Here is a 13,517-nt window from a genome sequence, read left to right on the forward strand (position 1 = left end):
AATAGGGAAGACTTAATCAGAATTTATTTGGGAGCAGTGGGAATGAAGAGTTTGGTTGTGGGCATAATTAAGTCTGCGATACCTGGACATTCAAGCAGTGCTGTAGAGTAGGCAGTTGATTGTGAACCCAGTGTTTCGGGGAAAGTTATAGGCTGGAGATTCAAACATGAGTTTCCTTTAGCCAGGACATGGATAGGACTGCCTAGTGAGGGAGAGAGAGATAGAGAAGCAGTCTGACCCTGATTTGAATCTTGGGGCACTCTAGCATTTTGAGGCTAGAAAATTAGGAGAAACCAGCAAGAGGACTAAGCAACAATCATTTAGGAGGGAAGAGAAGAGAGAGAATGGAATCCTGGCAGGCCAGATAAAGAGCTTCAGGAAGAGAGTAATTCATCAGCTATGTCAAATGCTGCTGACAGGTTAAAGGATATGAAGATGAAGAAATAAAAATTGGATTTGAGAACATGGAGGTTGCTGTTGATATTGAACGGTTTAATAGTGGAATATGGAGGCCAAGTCTGATTTGTGGATTTAAGAGATAGTAGCAGAAGTGGAGAAGTTTGTATAGAAGAGCAAATCAAAGTGGGGGAGGAGGGAGTATTTGGAGGGTGATACAGGTCAAGTTTTTTTTTTTTTTTTTTTTAAATGATGGTAGCTATTAAGACATGGTTATAAGTGACAGAAGTGATCCAGTTGAGAGGAAAAATATTTGTAAGGAAATCATACAATTCAAGGAAAAGGTGGCAATTTTGATTATAGGAATTTTGACATCCAGTTAGGAGCGTAGCACCGTATTCAGATATAGGAAGGTTGGTAAGGTGCAATGGTGAGAAGGGAGCTGTTATTGATTTTTTTTTTTTCCTATTTCCCTAGAGAGATAAGAAGCAAGATAATGCCTTACTCAGAAAGGGGAGTGGGAGGTTTTCTTAGTTTAAAAGATGTTAAATAGCCATTTAAGAGAGTTGGGTAAATGGATTAAGGAAATTAGCCTGGCTGGGGGTGTGTGAGGAACACAAGGAACCCTTCCAGAGTTAGGAGGGCTGTTTTTCTCCAGGCAAGTTCCACAGCCAGCACATAGTGAATTAACCAGGATTGTGGTTTAGACAGGTAAAATGGAGGAAAAAAGTAGGGAAGGATGAAGGTATTTGTAAAGAATTTATAACAATGGATAATGGAATCTAAAATAGGCCATGAGTTTTTTAAAAAATGGGTATAACATTTGGATAGGTCCTTTAGTTGATTCTTTTTTTTTTTTTTTTTTTTAAAGATTTTATCTATTTACCCGACAGAGAGAGACCACAAGCAGGCAGAGAGGCAGGCAGAGAGAGAGGAGGAAGCAGGCTCCCTGCTGAGCAGAGAGCCTGATGCGGGGCTCGATCCCAGGACCCTGAGATCATGACCCGAGCCGAAGGCAGAGGCCTTAACCCACTAAGCCACCCAGGCGCCCCCCTTTAGTTGATTCTTATTTGAGGTAGTTAAGTCAGTGTGAACACCGATTTGCTCCTAGGGAAAACAGGGTTAGGTTCCTGAAAGATTTAGGTCACATTTCCATCCATGTGTTTCTATTTAGATGGCTTATTTTATATATATTATTGATTCCTTAACACTGAACTCGTCATGGCCAAGGGCACTAATGATAAGCCTGAAAGTTCATCTAGAACACATGTTTTCTCCAACAGGCATACCGCATCCTGTGTTTAGGACTGATTACTAGACAGCACTTCAGCACCATGCTTGGAGAGCCATTTAAAAAAGCAAAACCACCGATAAGCATGAAAAGTGCAAAAACCCTCAAAGTATATATATTGTAAAAAGTACATTTATTTACAGTAGGAGAGCAGAATTAACCAGTGTTGTCTCGTTATACTCAGCCGGGAATGTTACATTTTTCGCACTCTGTGCATATCCATGACTGCTATGCATACTGGTGATTATAAATTTTAATGAGTAGGCAAATTTACAAATATAGGATCTATAAATAATGAAGACTATATTGCCTCCTACAGTTTCCTCATTTGCTGCTTTTGATCAAATGTAAAATATCAGGGGCACCTGGCTGGCTCAGTCCGTTGAACCCGTCTCTGCCTTGGGCTTTGGTAGTGATCCCAAGGTCCTGGGATCCATCCCCCACATCTGGCTCCCTGTTCTGGGGGAGGGGGGGGTGGGCCGTGGCTGCTTCTCCCTCTGCCTGCTGCTCCCCCTGCTTGTCCTCTGTGTCAAATAAAAAAAAAATCTTAAAAAACTTCAGAAAAAAACAAATGGTATATATCAAAATTTCAGCACACCATTACCATCAAGAAATTAGTAATAAATTTTGCTGTTTTCAATAAGTTTCTATATAAAATCTTTCTACTACTTTGTGTACTCTGCAAAGCTGCTATCTTCTGTCTTCTATGTGTTACCAAAAGTGTCAGAAATTGCACCTAAGGGGTGGCTGGATGGTTCAGCCCCTTGAGTTCAACTCTTGGTTTCAGCTCAGACAGTGATCTCAGGGTAACGGTATCCAGCCCTGGGTGGGGCTCCCATCAGCAGGAATATGGTTGAGATTCTTTCCTCCTCCATCTTCCTTCCCCTCTGCTCCTTCCTCCCCTCCCCCCATGCTCTCTCCAAAAGAAATAAAATCTTAAGTAAAAAAGAAATTACACATAGGACTCTAGGTTTTTAATTTTTTCCCCATTTCAGTCATTGGCAGTCTTTTTAATTACTGATAGCTCATGGGGGCATTAAGTAGGCTTTTACTGGTTTTCGAAAACAGCAGTCAATAATCCTAACATCTGGCAGGTGGATGTGACAAACCAGGCTACGTAAACATTTCTCTGTCAATTGTGATTTCAGGGCCTCTTCCCCACATCATACCTTCTCTTCACTAGGCCCAGCAGTAACGTAACTTGTGGGATACCAAGTCTGTTACTTTTTGATACTGGTTTCTCTGGGATCTTATCTCTTCTGGCTTGTTTTCTCTTTTACCTTTTTCTTCTATGCAAATATATATTTACTTTATTACAATCTTTTGGTTAAATTAGTGCTGCCTTATAAGGAATTTAGAGCAGGGGGGAAACCCCACCCGAGTATCAACCGCCACCCTTCCAGCAAAGCTTAATTTGGGGGGATATACTTGACTTTCCCCCTTCCCAATATGCCAATGTCGGTATCGTGCCTGCCGCAGTCTATAAAATCCAATTCGTCGCAGCTTCATGCAGCACACCCGGTGCCTTTATTCACATGCAGAACCTCCGACGGAAGGAGCGCTCTTTCACCAAAGGACTTCAGCAAATTAGAGGAACTAAAAGAGAAAAATGGGAAATAAAGGAGAGGGTGGGGAGGACACAGCGGGGGGTGGGGGCGGGGGCGGGCGGAAAACAGGAAACAAGGATGAGGCGGTTCACCACCTTCCCCCAGTAACCCATTCCCGCTCGCGGTCAGCCTCGGTTTCCACTCACCGCGGCGGCGCGCCCGCCTCAAGCCGCGCACGGCCTTCCCGCATTCGGTACGCCACCCCTTATCTGCTGCGTCTTTCCTCGCTCGGCAAGCTCGCCCTCCCGCACGCTTCTGGGGGTAAGACTTACTTCTAACGGGCGAGCTCCAGGCGGCCCCAACCCCCCGAAGGCCGGCCGCGCACTCGGCGGCCGGTCTGAGGCAAGTGCCCAGGCCCGGGCTCCGGCTCCCGGAAGCGGGCCGCACGGAGCAGCGGCGCGCTCCCCACCTCTCCGAGCGCAGCTGCAGTCGCTGCCGACCGAGGAAGCTCCTTGGTAACCGCCGCCAGCTGCCTAACCCGGGGTTTCCGACCACCCCGCCGGAGCCCTGAGGGGCGGGGGCGGGCGGCCGGAGAGCTCACCCAAGGGCACCCTCCCACCCCCGCGCCTCCGGGCGCACGCGCAGCAGCCGCAGCCTCCTTTATTTAGTCCGCGATGGCTCCTCTCGCGCCCCACCGTCCTCCTCGCGAAGGCGGCTCCCACCCCGCGCACCCCGGAACCCCCGGGACCAGCCTTGAGCAGGTCCCCGAGCGGGACTGTCCCTAAACTGGAACGGCAGCGGCCGGACTTGCGCGTGAGGAAAAGAAGCGACAACCGGAAAGAGCTGACGGGTCGCGAGGAGGCGAGCCAGGCCTCAGAGGAAGAGGAAGGCCGGGCCGAGCCGAGGTTTGCCGAAGGCGGCGTTCCGGAGCCGCGCGGGGCGGGGAGGAAGGCAGAGGGTGGGAGAGGAGGGGCGCGGCGGAAACTGCCGAGGTTTTCCGAAGGCCGCGGCGTCCGAGTTGCCCGGATGTAGTTGGTGGAGCGGCAGCGGCGGCACCAGCGGCGGCGGCGGCGGCAGGAGGCGGCGGAGAAGGACCAGGCAGCGGCGGCGACGGGGGGAGGAGGGGAGGAGGCGGAGGAGCAGGAGGAAGAGAAGGCGGAGGAGGCAGTAGCTCTCCGCGGGGCAGAGCCGGACGCGTCTTCTTGCCCCCCTCCCCCCGTTCGCCGCTGCCGCCGTGTAGTTGGCGCGGCTGCCTGGGCTGAGAGTGAGCGTGGTGTCGGCGGAGGGAGATGGCCCGGGAACGCCGGCGCCAGTAACGGGGAGGTGCTGAGAGTCGCCGAGGGCGCGTCGGGCCCTGGTGCCGGTGCTGCCGCCCGCCCGCCGCCTGCGCGCCCGCCCGCCCGCCTCTCGCGGCCGCTCTCCCCCTCCCCCGACACACACTCACAGGCCGGGCATTGATGGTAATGTATGCGAGGAAACAGCAGAGACTCAGTGATGGGTAAATTGTCTTTTCGTTTCGGGCCGGGCCGCAGCGCGGGCGGGGGGCGGTGGCGGCGGCGGCGGCGCGGGGGGGGGGGCTGTTCCTCCTTATCTGGTGCTGGCTGAGCCGCCATTTTTGTTGTTAACCCTGATCCGGATCGGGCTGGGAGGAGGAGCAGCCGCGCGAGCAGGCGAGGACGGAGTGAGTGTGGAGGCAGCGGAGGGCCGGGTTCTCGGCGTTTCGCCCTCGTTCCCGTCTTTCAGCCGGCTGTGTGTGTGCGGTGTGTGTGTGTGTGTGTGTGTGTGTGGGCTTATTGCCGGTACGTTTGGTAGGTCTCCCGCGGGGAGGGGCGCTGGGGGGGGGGGCCCGTTTTCTTCCTACCCCCCCACCGAGGTGTCTAATATCGCCTTCTCTCTTCCTGTTTTTCAGCTGTCACGACCGGAGGGGGGACTCGCAGCCTTACCAGGTACCAGCCGAGGCCGGGGTGGAGGGGTGGAGGGGTGGGTGGGGGGACCGAGGGGGAAGGGAGGAACTGCTACTCGAGCGCAGGCTTCAGAAGTCGCTACAGGCCCTTCGGTGCAACAAATCTGGAACTAGCACCGCGGGTCCCCTTAAAATTTTGTGTTTGGTTCTGTTAGGGCTCTCCAGCAACGTTTAGTGACACATTTTGACAGGTGACTGGAGGAAGTTCAGGGATTATGTTTTTTTGTTTTTTAAGGAAAAAAAAAAAATCTAGCCAGGAAGGACCTAACTAGATTATTTCGGTGTGAAGGAATCGAAGGGATGAGATGATAGGTGACTTCTGAGTCATATTTATTGTATTTGGGAACTAAAAGTTAACGTAACGATACTTAAGTTAGATGGAAGGCTTGAGAAGAAATAAGTAATTGATCTTCAACTCTTAAATGTGTCTCCTAAACTATCCCTTCCCCATTTTAATTGTTTTTGGTGTAAATAGTTGAGTTACTAGTGAAAGAGCTTTTCTCTTTGTGAGAATTGAGATCTTTGAATACTTGGATAATTCGTTCCATGGTCAGAAGTCTTTTTATGGATAATTCATTCTAGCATAGATGGTTCTAGGTAGGTAGGTTCTTTTTTGTTACTGCGGTTTCTGCATGTAAAGTTTTTTAAAAATTGCTATAAAAGTGGGCCTTGTTCTGAGGTGGAAATCTCATAAATGGTTGGTAACTATCAGATGACACCAGAAATAAAACTTTCCACTTTCTACACCTAATCACTTAAAGGAATTTCTAAGCTGATAGTTATGTTACCGGTTAGCATGAGTTCTTAAAGCTTAAGTTAAAAATCCTAGGTCCCTTGATGTGTAAAACATTGTTCATTATCTTTGCATAGTCAAAAGATTAAACCCTGTTGAATCTGCTTCTCTGAAACCTACTAATTAACACTGGTTTATTATGGTTGTCTTAAATGTGTATTAGAATCAAACTAAACCATTTTGAGAAAGTTCCATTAAATTATGTTAGAAATATCTGCCAGCATTTTTATACCTCGAAATTATTTTCAATACCTGTGCAAGAGTAGGTAAATTAGATGTGAAATGGGTTTTTTTGGATCAAAAATTGGTGAAACTGATGGTTGCTTTTTTTTTTTTTTTTGTAGGTTTGTAGAAACATGCTTATTCTTAATGTATACTTGTATCTGTGTGTATCAGTTGTAGAACACAAGCTTACATTAGTACTCAAGATGAAACCAGTACACTGATTTCTACTTTGGATTAAACTTTGTTATTCCCAGAAGAATTTATTAAGGAATTAATGTACCAAGGTGTTTGATTTTTTTTTTTTTTGTGGTCAAAAAAAATAATGAAAAAATTTTTTTAACCTGATTTGTTCAAGAAGCCTTAGACTAAGTCTTAGGTACTTAGGTGTCTGAATAACTTAAAGGCAGAATTAGAAGTAGAAATTTTAATTTGATTGATAGTTCATAAACTGAAGTTAATATGCCAACTTTTATGATAAAATCATCTAGGAAGTTTAAAGTTTCATTTTTTCTCTCTTTTTTTGGGGGGGTGATGTTTTACAGGCACTTAAGTATTCATCGAAGAGTCACCCCAGTAGCGGTGATCACAGACATGAAAAAATGCGAGACGCCGCAGATCCTTCACCACCAAATAAAATGTTGCGGAGATCTGATAGTCCTGAAAACAAATATAGTGACAGCACAGGTCACAGTAAGGCCAAAAATGTGCATATTCACAGAGTTAGAGAGAGGGATGGTGGTGAGTAGCTTTTTTGATGAAACTTCCACATATACTTAATAGCTCTCTGTAAAACAGTAGGTTGCAGTGATATTTCCCTGTATGATTGTGTCATCAAAATATTTTATTTCTGTCAATTTACTTAATAAACAAGTCACCCTAGAAATAAGGTATTGAGCTGAGCATCTTAAAATGGATACCAGTGGCTTATAAGAGAATGTGTTTATGAATATAACTTAACAAATGCTTTGTTATCAGAGAAATACAGGACATTTTTCCAAGAAAAGAACTTTATCACCTTTTCAAGTACAGTCTTCAATTTATTTGACTCAGTTTGAGATTCTTAGGTTGTTTAAATTTATTTTTATAAGGAGTTCAAATGTGATTCCTACTGATAAGTTATGAATTTAAAAGCTTAGTATGGTTTTTGAGATTGTTTACAAGCTAAAAAAAAATGACCTGTGATCAGAAAATTCTTTCAGGTTTTTGTTGTTAGCATTTAAAATGTTGTTTTCTGTATTCTCCAGGATTTTATTAGTGTAATTTTTATACTGTGTTCATACAGACATTCAACTTTTTAAAAGTTAGTCTCCTTTCTTTTGTATAGTGCTATTATTCAGTTATTACCCTGCCTCAAGCTCTTTGTGCTAGGAGGCTAAGAAAAAGTAAATACATTCTGTAACTATTTTCAGATTTAATTTGCCCAGAATTTACCAAAAAATCAGATTTCGAGTCTAAAGCATGTATTGAGGCATAAACTATTTTCACTGGGGTAAATAAAACATTGTTTTTTTTTCCCCACTATAAGATCTTCTATTGCTTATGTTTGAGATACATATATACAACAGTGATTGTGCTTTCGGAAGCTTCTAAGGAAACTCAAATGAGTGCCATGTGGCTTTCTGTCCATGAGCTTCTCAATACTTTGTTCACTTTTTTAAAATAGCCTGCATCTTCTGGTCCTCTTTTTCCGCCTCTTAGGATGGAGATCATTTTTATTCCGTGAAATCAGATAATCAGAAACATAGGTCTCCTCTGTCCATAGTTAACTGGGCTGAGAAAATTAATAATGGTCAGAAGATAGCATTGAAATGAAAGAATTTTGGCGCTGTATGGAAGGGGGATACAGTTCTGTTGAATATAGCTATAACTTTGTGCTACTTACGCAGATAAATTATATTTTGTATATAACCAGTAGGAGGTGGGTTTTGTTATTGAAGTGTTAGAAGTCCTTTGATGGCAAACTTAAACTATTAATATTTTTAATTTTGTGGGTAAATTTTTTTGTGTTAGATATGGTTCGAGATGATACCATTTTTGGTTATTCTATAGTGAATTTCATTTTAAATGTTAGCTCTTGGAAGGCAGGTGCTGTTTGCATTGTACTCTGCTTTATTTTTAAAATTTTGGTAATTGTGACAGAATAGGATGTGGTACTTCATCTCCTTAAAGATAAGTATCTTGGGTTTTCTTTTAGTGATTGTGATCTTGTTCGTGTATCCTCTGTCTCCAGATCTGGGAAGAAGTCAGTTTAGGCACTCTGGGAAAGTTCTGTAAATGCTTTCTTTGAACATTTACAGTTAACCATACCTGATAATTCCTTTACAGATGAAATAACCCCAAGACTATTCTGTTGCTTATCCATTCAGCAAACACGGGGCAACAATTTTGTGGTATTCCTGAAAGGAAAGCTAAAATGTGATCCCGGCCTTGGAAAACTAGTTTGAAGGGCTTTGACTCTTGGCCTGCAGTGGTGGTTTTGAAGGGCTTTGACTCTTGGCCTGCCAGTGGTGGTTTTAGCTTGCTAACTTTTCTGTACTCCTTTTTTTTTTCTTTCCAATTTTGATTTTAATTTTGTTTCCTATATGAACTCTGTGTACTTCTAGGCTTTTAGTTTTCTTTCTGTTTGCATCTGGTTGCTGATGGTTCATTTGTAAGAGACTTCTGATTTTTCTGATACAGTCATTTGCTAAGTTAGGCCCCACTTTCTGATTTGCTTTTTAGCTGCTTATCTGCCTCCCTCTGGAACCTTTAACTAGTAAAATAGCTCCATTTCTAGCTACCATTTCTGGTATGCCTGGCTGCCGTATTCCTTAATTACGATGTATGTGTAGTAATAAATATGAAATAGAGATCTCCATCCCGAAGTTTGGAGTGTCTGTTAGTTCTTTTAAAGATGTGAAGTGGTCATTCTTTTCTCATTTAATACTTCTTTAGTCCTTACTCACTGGCTCCCATATTTTCTTTTATTGCTGATACGCATTTGAAACTTAATTTTTTAAAGTGTGTAAGTATGATTTTTTTACAGGCATTTGTATTCTTTTAGATTTTTAAATAAATTGTGATATATATGAGTATTCATATATGTAAAGTCAGAACCATTTCCCGAAGTTCAGCGCAGTGAGTTGGATTATCAGTGCACCTGTGTAAGTAACTTAATTTAAAAACAGGTTATGGGACACCTGGTTAGCTCTGTCAATTTGACTCTTGATTTCAGCTCAGGTCACTTCACAGGGTTGTGAAAGCCAGCCTCACGTTGGGCTACACGCTGGGTGTGGAGCCTGCTTAAGATTCACTCCCTTTCCCCCTCCTTCCCCCTCTCCCTCTTTAGAAAAAACAAAAACAAAAAAACTCAGGGTGCCTGGGCTGCTCAGTTGGTTAAGTGACTGCCTTTGGCTCAGGTCATGAGCCTGGAGTCCTGGGATTGAGTCCCACATCGGGCTCCCTGCTCAGTGGGGAGTGTGCTTCTCCCTCTCCTCCCCTCTTTCATGCTCTCTCTCTCTCTCAAATAAATAAAATCTTAAAAAACAAAAACAAAAACAAAAAAAACCCTGTAGAGGCCCCTGGGTGGCTCAGTGGGTTAAGCCTCTACCTTCCATTCAGGTCATGATCTCAGGGTTCCAGGATCGAGCCCTGCACATTGGGCTCTCTGCTCGGCGGGGAGTCTGCTTGTGATCTCTGTCAAATAAATCTTTGGGGAAAAAAAAACAACTATAAGAACAGGTTACTGTATTGTTTATTGATCTAATATCAAATACATTATTTTCATTTTAGGGTTTAATTTTTTTTTACTTTTTTTTTTTTTAAAGATTTTATTTATTTGACAGATCACAAGTAGGCAGAGAGGCCAGTAGAGAGAGGGGGAAGCAGGTTCCCCGCTGAGCAGAGAGCTCGACGGAGGGCTCGATCCCCGGACCCTGGAATCATAACCTGAGCCGAAGGCAGAGGCTTTAACCCATTGAGCCACCCAGGCGTCCCCATTTTAGGGTATTAAAAAAAAAGACCTTAAGACTTCAGTAAATATTTACTAACTTAAGAGCCTATGTGATTTGTAACTTGGATTTTTTTTTTTTTTTTTTTTTGTAACTTGAATTTTACAAAGCTGGTTAAACAAATGTGGGACTCAAAATCAAGGTTGGGCTTTACTGGCATCTGTCTACATCACAACGTATTTTTTACATTGATGACTAGATTTCATTTATGGCACATTGGATTTCCTTGGAAAGGGCCAGTTTGGAAGTAATGTATAAAAGGACTTCAAGTAATTTACTAGGAAAAGTAAAAGCAAGGAGGTTTGTCAGTTTGTAGAAATTTTTAGTTTAAAAAAAGACTTACTATAGGGGAATCTGGGTGGCTCAGTTGTTAAGCAACCACCTTCCGCTCGGGTCCTGGGATCGAGCCCTGCATTGGGCTCCTTTCAGGGCTGGCTGAGAGGAGCATCTCTGGCTCCTTGCTCAGCGGGAAGCCTGCCTCTCCCTCCCCCCTCACCCTGCTTGTGTTCCTTCTCTTGCTGTGTCTGTCTCTTGTCAAATAAATAAAATCTTAAGAAAAAGAAAAAAGTCTGTAGCATATATGTACAATTTAGAGAATTAGATTTTGTCCTTTTCAGATTTATTAAAGAGAATGTAGGTTATTATAATTTAAGGGAAGTTACATGAGTATAAATTACTTAAACGATTCTTTAACTTGGTGAATCAAGTTATTCTTATATATTCGGGAGTTATTTGCAAAACAGTCTTTAAAAAAAAAATAACCAAAAAGTAAGAATCTTAGGTACAATCATTAGATCTGTTTTTATAGCTTAAACACGTTTTTTTTAAAAGTGCGGCTGACATCCAAACCGCAGAAGTATGGGCATACAGTACATGTTGAATTTGTACTTTCGTGGAATTTTAAAAACACTTTCTCTTTAGTTACTGAAGTATGTTTTTCTTGAGGACTTGTTTTAAATGATGACTTTACCCAAATAACTTTAAGAATGATGATAGTACAGATGAGTTTAGGAATGAAGGTATCTTTACAAGAATTCTGGAAAGCTGTTCCACAAAACTTAAACCTCTTGGGGGTTGTCCCATTTTTCACATCCCTTTCAGAATTATTTGTAAGGAACTTATTATAAGATACATTTGGAATACTTGTTAGAAATCTCTTTTTGGGGGGAGATAGCTTAACTCAATTGACTCATTGAAAAATATTCTTCATTGGTTTCCTGAGCATTTAGATATCTTCGAGTACAAAGTAAAATTGCTTTTAGTGGTTTTAGTAACCATTGTTTCTACAGACTTGAAAAAATACTAGCATGCGTAGTAAAAGTGTTTATCTTGCTTTGTCATTTAGCCATATTTGGAGATATTTGGAAATGTATTTTCATCTAATTTTCAAACAAAAGATACTATATAACATTTGAAGAAATTGTTCTGTAGGGACTATTTGGGGATAATTGATGCTTTTATAGTTTTTAAAATATAACTTAGGAATGTTTGAATCTCTTCACCTTGGGTGATAGGCTGATACTTGGGTAATATGCACAGCTTATGGTTCTTCAGGCAACTTTCTGCTTTGAATAAAATGAAATATTTTTTGCATTTGTAATGCTAGAAAGTCTTATAAAAATTAAGTCTCATTTGATCCTCCTGATGCTCTTGGAAGGTGGAACAGATAAACCATCCGTTTTATAGTTTTACAAATGAGAGAAAATTTACTTGTGTAAAATTGAACAAATAGTGGCAGATACGACTCTAGAAATTGGTCGTGTCTGGTAAATTGTTTACAGTGTCAGGAGACATTTAGGCATATTGATAGCTTATTTGGTGGGTTTTTACTGTAGCAAAAATTAAAGTCATATCCTCTTGTATCTTGATGCTTTCACCCAACTTCCTTGGTGGTTGTGTCTAACTTAGTCCTTAAAGCCATGGCATTGACATTGGCACTATACATGTGTGTAGTTCTAGACCAAGATAGCACATCAGTGTTTTACTTTTTAAAAGAGTTTGAACATGAAAGTTTGCCAATATTTTCGTTTGGAAGCAGCCATTTTTCTCAGACCTTCATATTCAGACACTTGTACTCAAAGCAACTTTGGAGATTTCATACAGAAGCTAAAGTTTACTAAAAGCTTGAATTTCAGTCCAGTGAAATAGGAGATATTACCTATTTTTATTGACCGATGCTTTATAATAAGATAATAGGCAGATATGTTTGCCTTGGATCTCCATAGTTCACTTAAAGACCACAGGAAATAGTTATTCCATTTCAAGAGAAACAGAATAAGCTTGGCAGGTTAGCGGTCCTAATATTTCAGTTTTTGTTTTAAGAAAATACATACATACACCTTAGACATATGTGCATGTATTTGAACACATACATCATTTGTCTTAATCATGACTTTTTAACATTTTTGTTGTTTTTAAAGAGATGGTTGTGTGTGTGTGTATATATTTTTTTCTTTTTTTTAAAGAGATGGTTGTATATTGTTACTGATGGTTATATATTGTGGTATTTCTTTCTTTCTTTTTTTAAAGATTTTTATTTATTTGACAGATCACAAGTAGGCAGAGAGGTGCGCAGAGAGAGAAGGGAAGCAGGCTCCCTGCTGAGCAGAGAGCCCGATGCAGGGCTTGATCCCAGGATCCTGAGATCACGACCTGAGCGGAAGGCAGAGACTTACCCACTGAGCCACCCAGGCACCCCTCACCTTGATCTTTTAAGGCAGTCTTAATTGAACTGTTTTTTAGTTGTGCAAGATATATTTAAAATTTTTGGTATACCATGCTTGGGATTTTTGGCCCATAATTCACAGAAAACTAGATTATTTCAATGTTAAGAGTTTGCTTATTGTCTTCTGTTGTGCAGAATGGTTGTGTATGTAGTTTATCATTTTGTTACGATGCTGGAAAGAGTGAAGGTAGCAATGAACTGGAGCATCTTTACAGGGATTCTGTATGTAGGACCACATCTGTAACTATTCTGCTTCTGGGACTCTGTACTAAGTATTGGAGATACTATTTCAAAACCAGTTATTTAGGTCTTGAAAATGTCTCAGAAGAGTCTCTTTTCTACTTCTTTATGTGATGCTTCATAATTTTGAAAACCCTTTTATACTGTTTTTCATCTGATCCCAGAACAACCCTTTGATGAAGATTTTTCCTGTTTAAATGGGAATACTTCGGACTGTTAGTTGAAGGTAGAGCTAAAGTGTTACATATAGCTAAGAGCCTAGCTTTCCAGTTTTAACAATTAATAGTAGCTTAAATACTTCACTGGGATTGTAGTTAAAACCACTTCTCAGTGCTTCAAATACAACCA

At 41.9% G+C, this 13,517-nt stretch overlaps 1 protein-coding gene across 8 annotated transcripts in view; it reads left to right on the plus strand.

Annotated features, from left to right (window-relative positions):
- Positions 1–3,380: 3,380 nt before the first annotated feature.
- The window catches only part of WAC (WW domain containing adaptor with coiled-coil), an 83,975-nt gene continuing 73,838 nt past the window's right edge, over positions 3,381–13,517 (plus strand). Inside the window, exons 1-3 of one of the 8 annotated variants that reach the window (XM_080809998.1) lie at positions 3,381–3,555; positions 5,144–5,180; positions 6,758–6,953. In XM_080809998.1, coding sequence (XP_080666124.1) covers positions 6,815–6,953 — 139 coding nt within the window. In that variant the 5' untranslated portion in view covers positions 3,381–3,555; positions 5,144–5,180; positions 6,758–6,814. Of the gene's footprint in view, positions 4,140–4,249; positions 4,733–4,869; positions 4,916–5,143; positions 5,181–6,757; positions 6,954–13,517 lie in introns of those variants that run through there. The other 7 variants (XM_080809996.1, XM_080809994.1, XM_080809991.1 and 4 more) reach the window with 7 other exon arrangements.

This window comes from Martes martes (assembly GCF_963455335.1).
Source record: "Martes martes genome assembly, chromosome: 8".
Lineage (NCBI taxonomy): Eukaryota > Metazoa > Chordata > Mammalia > Carnivora > Mustelidae > Martes > Martes martes.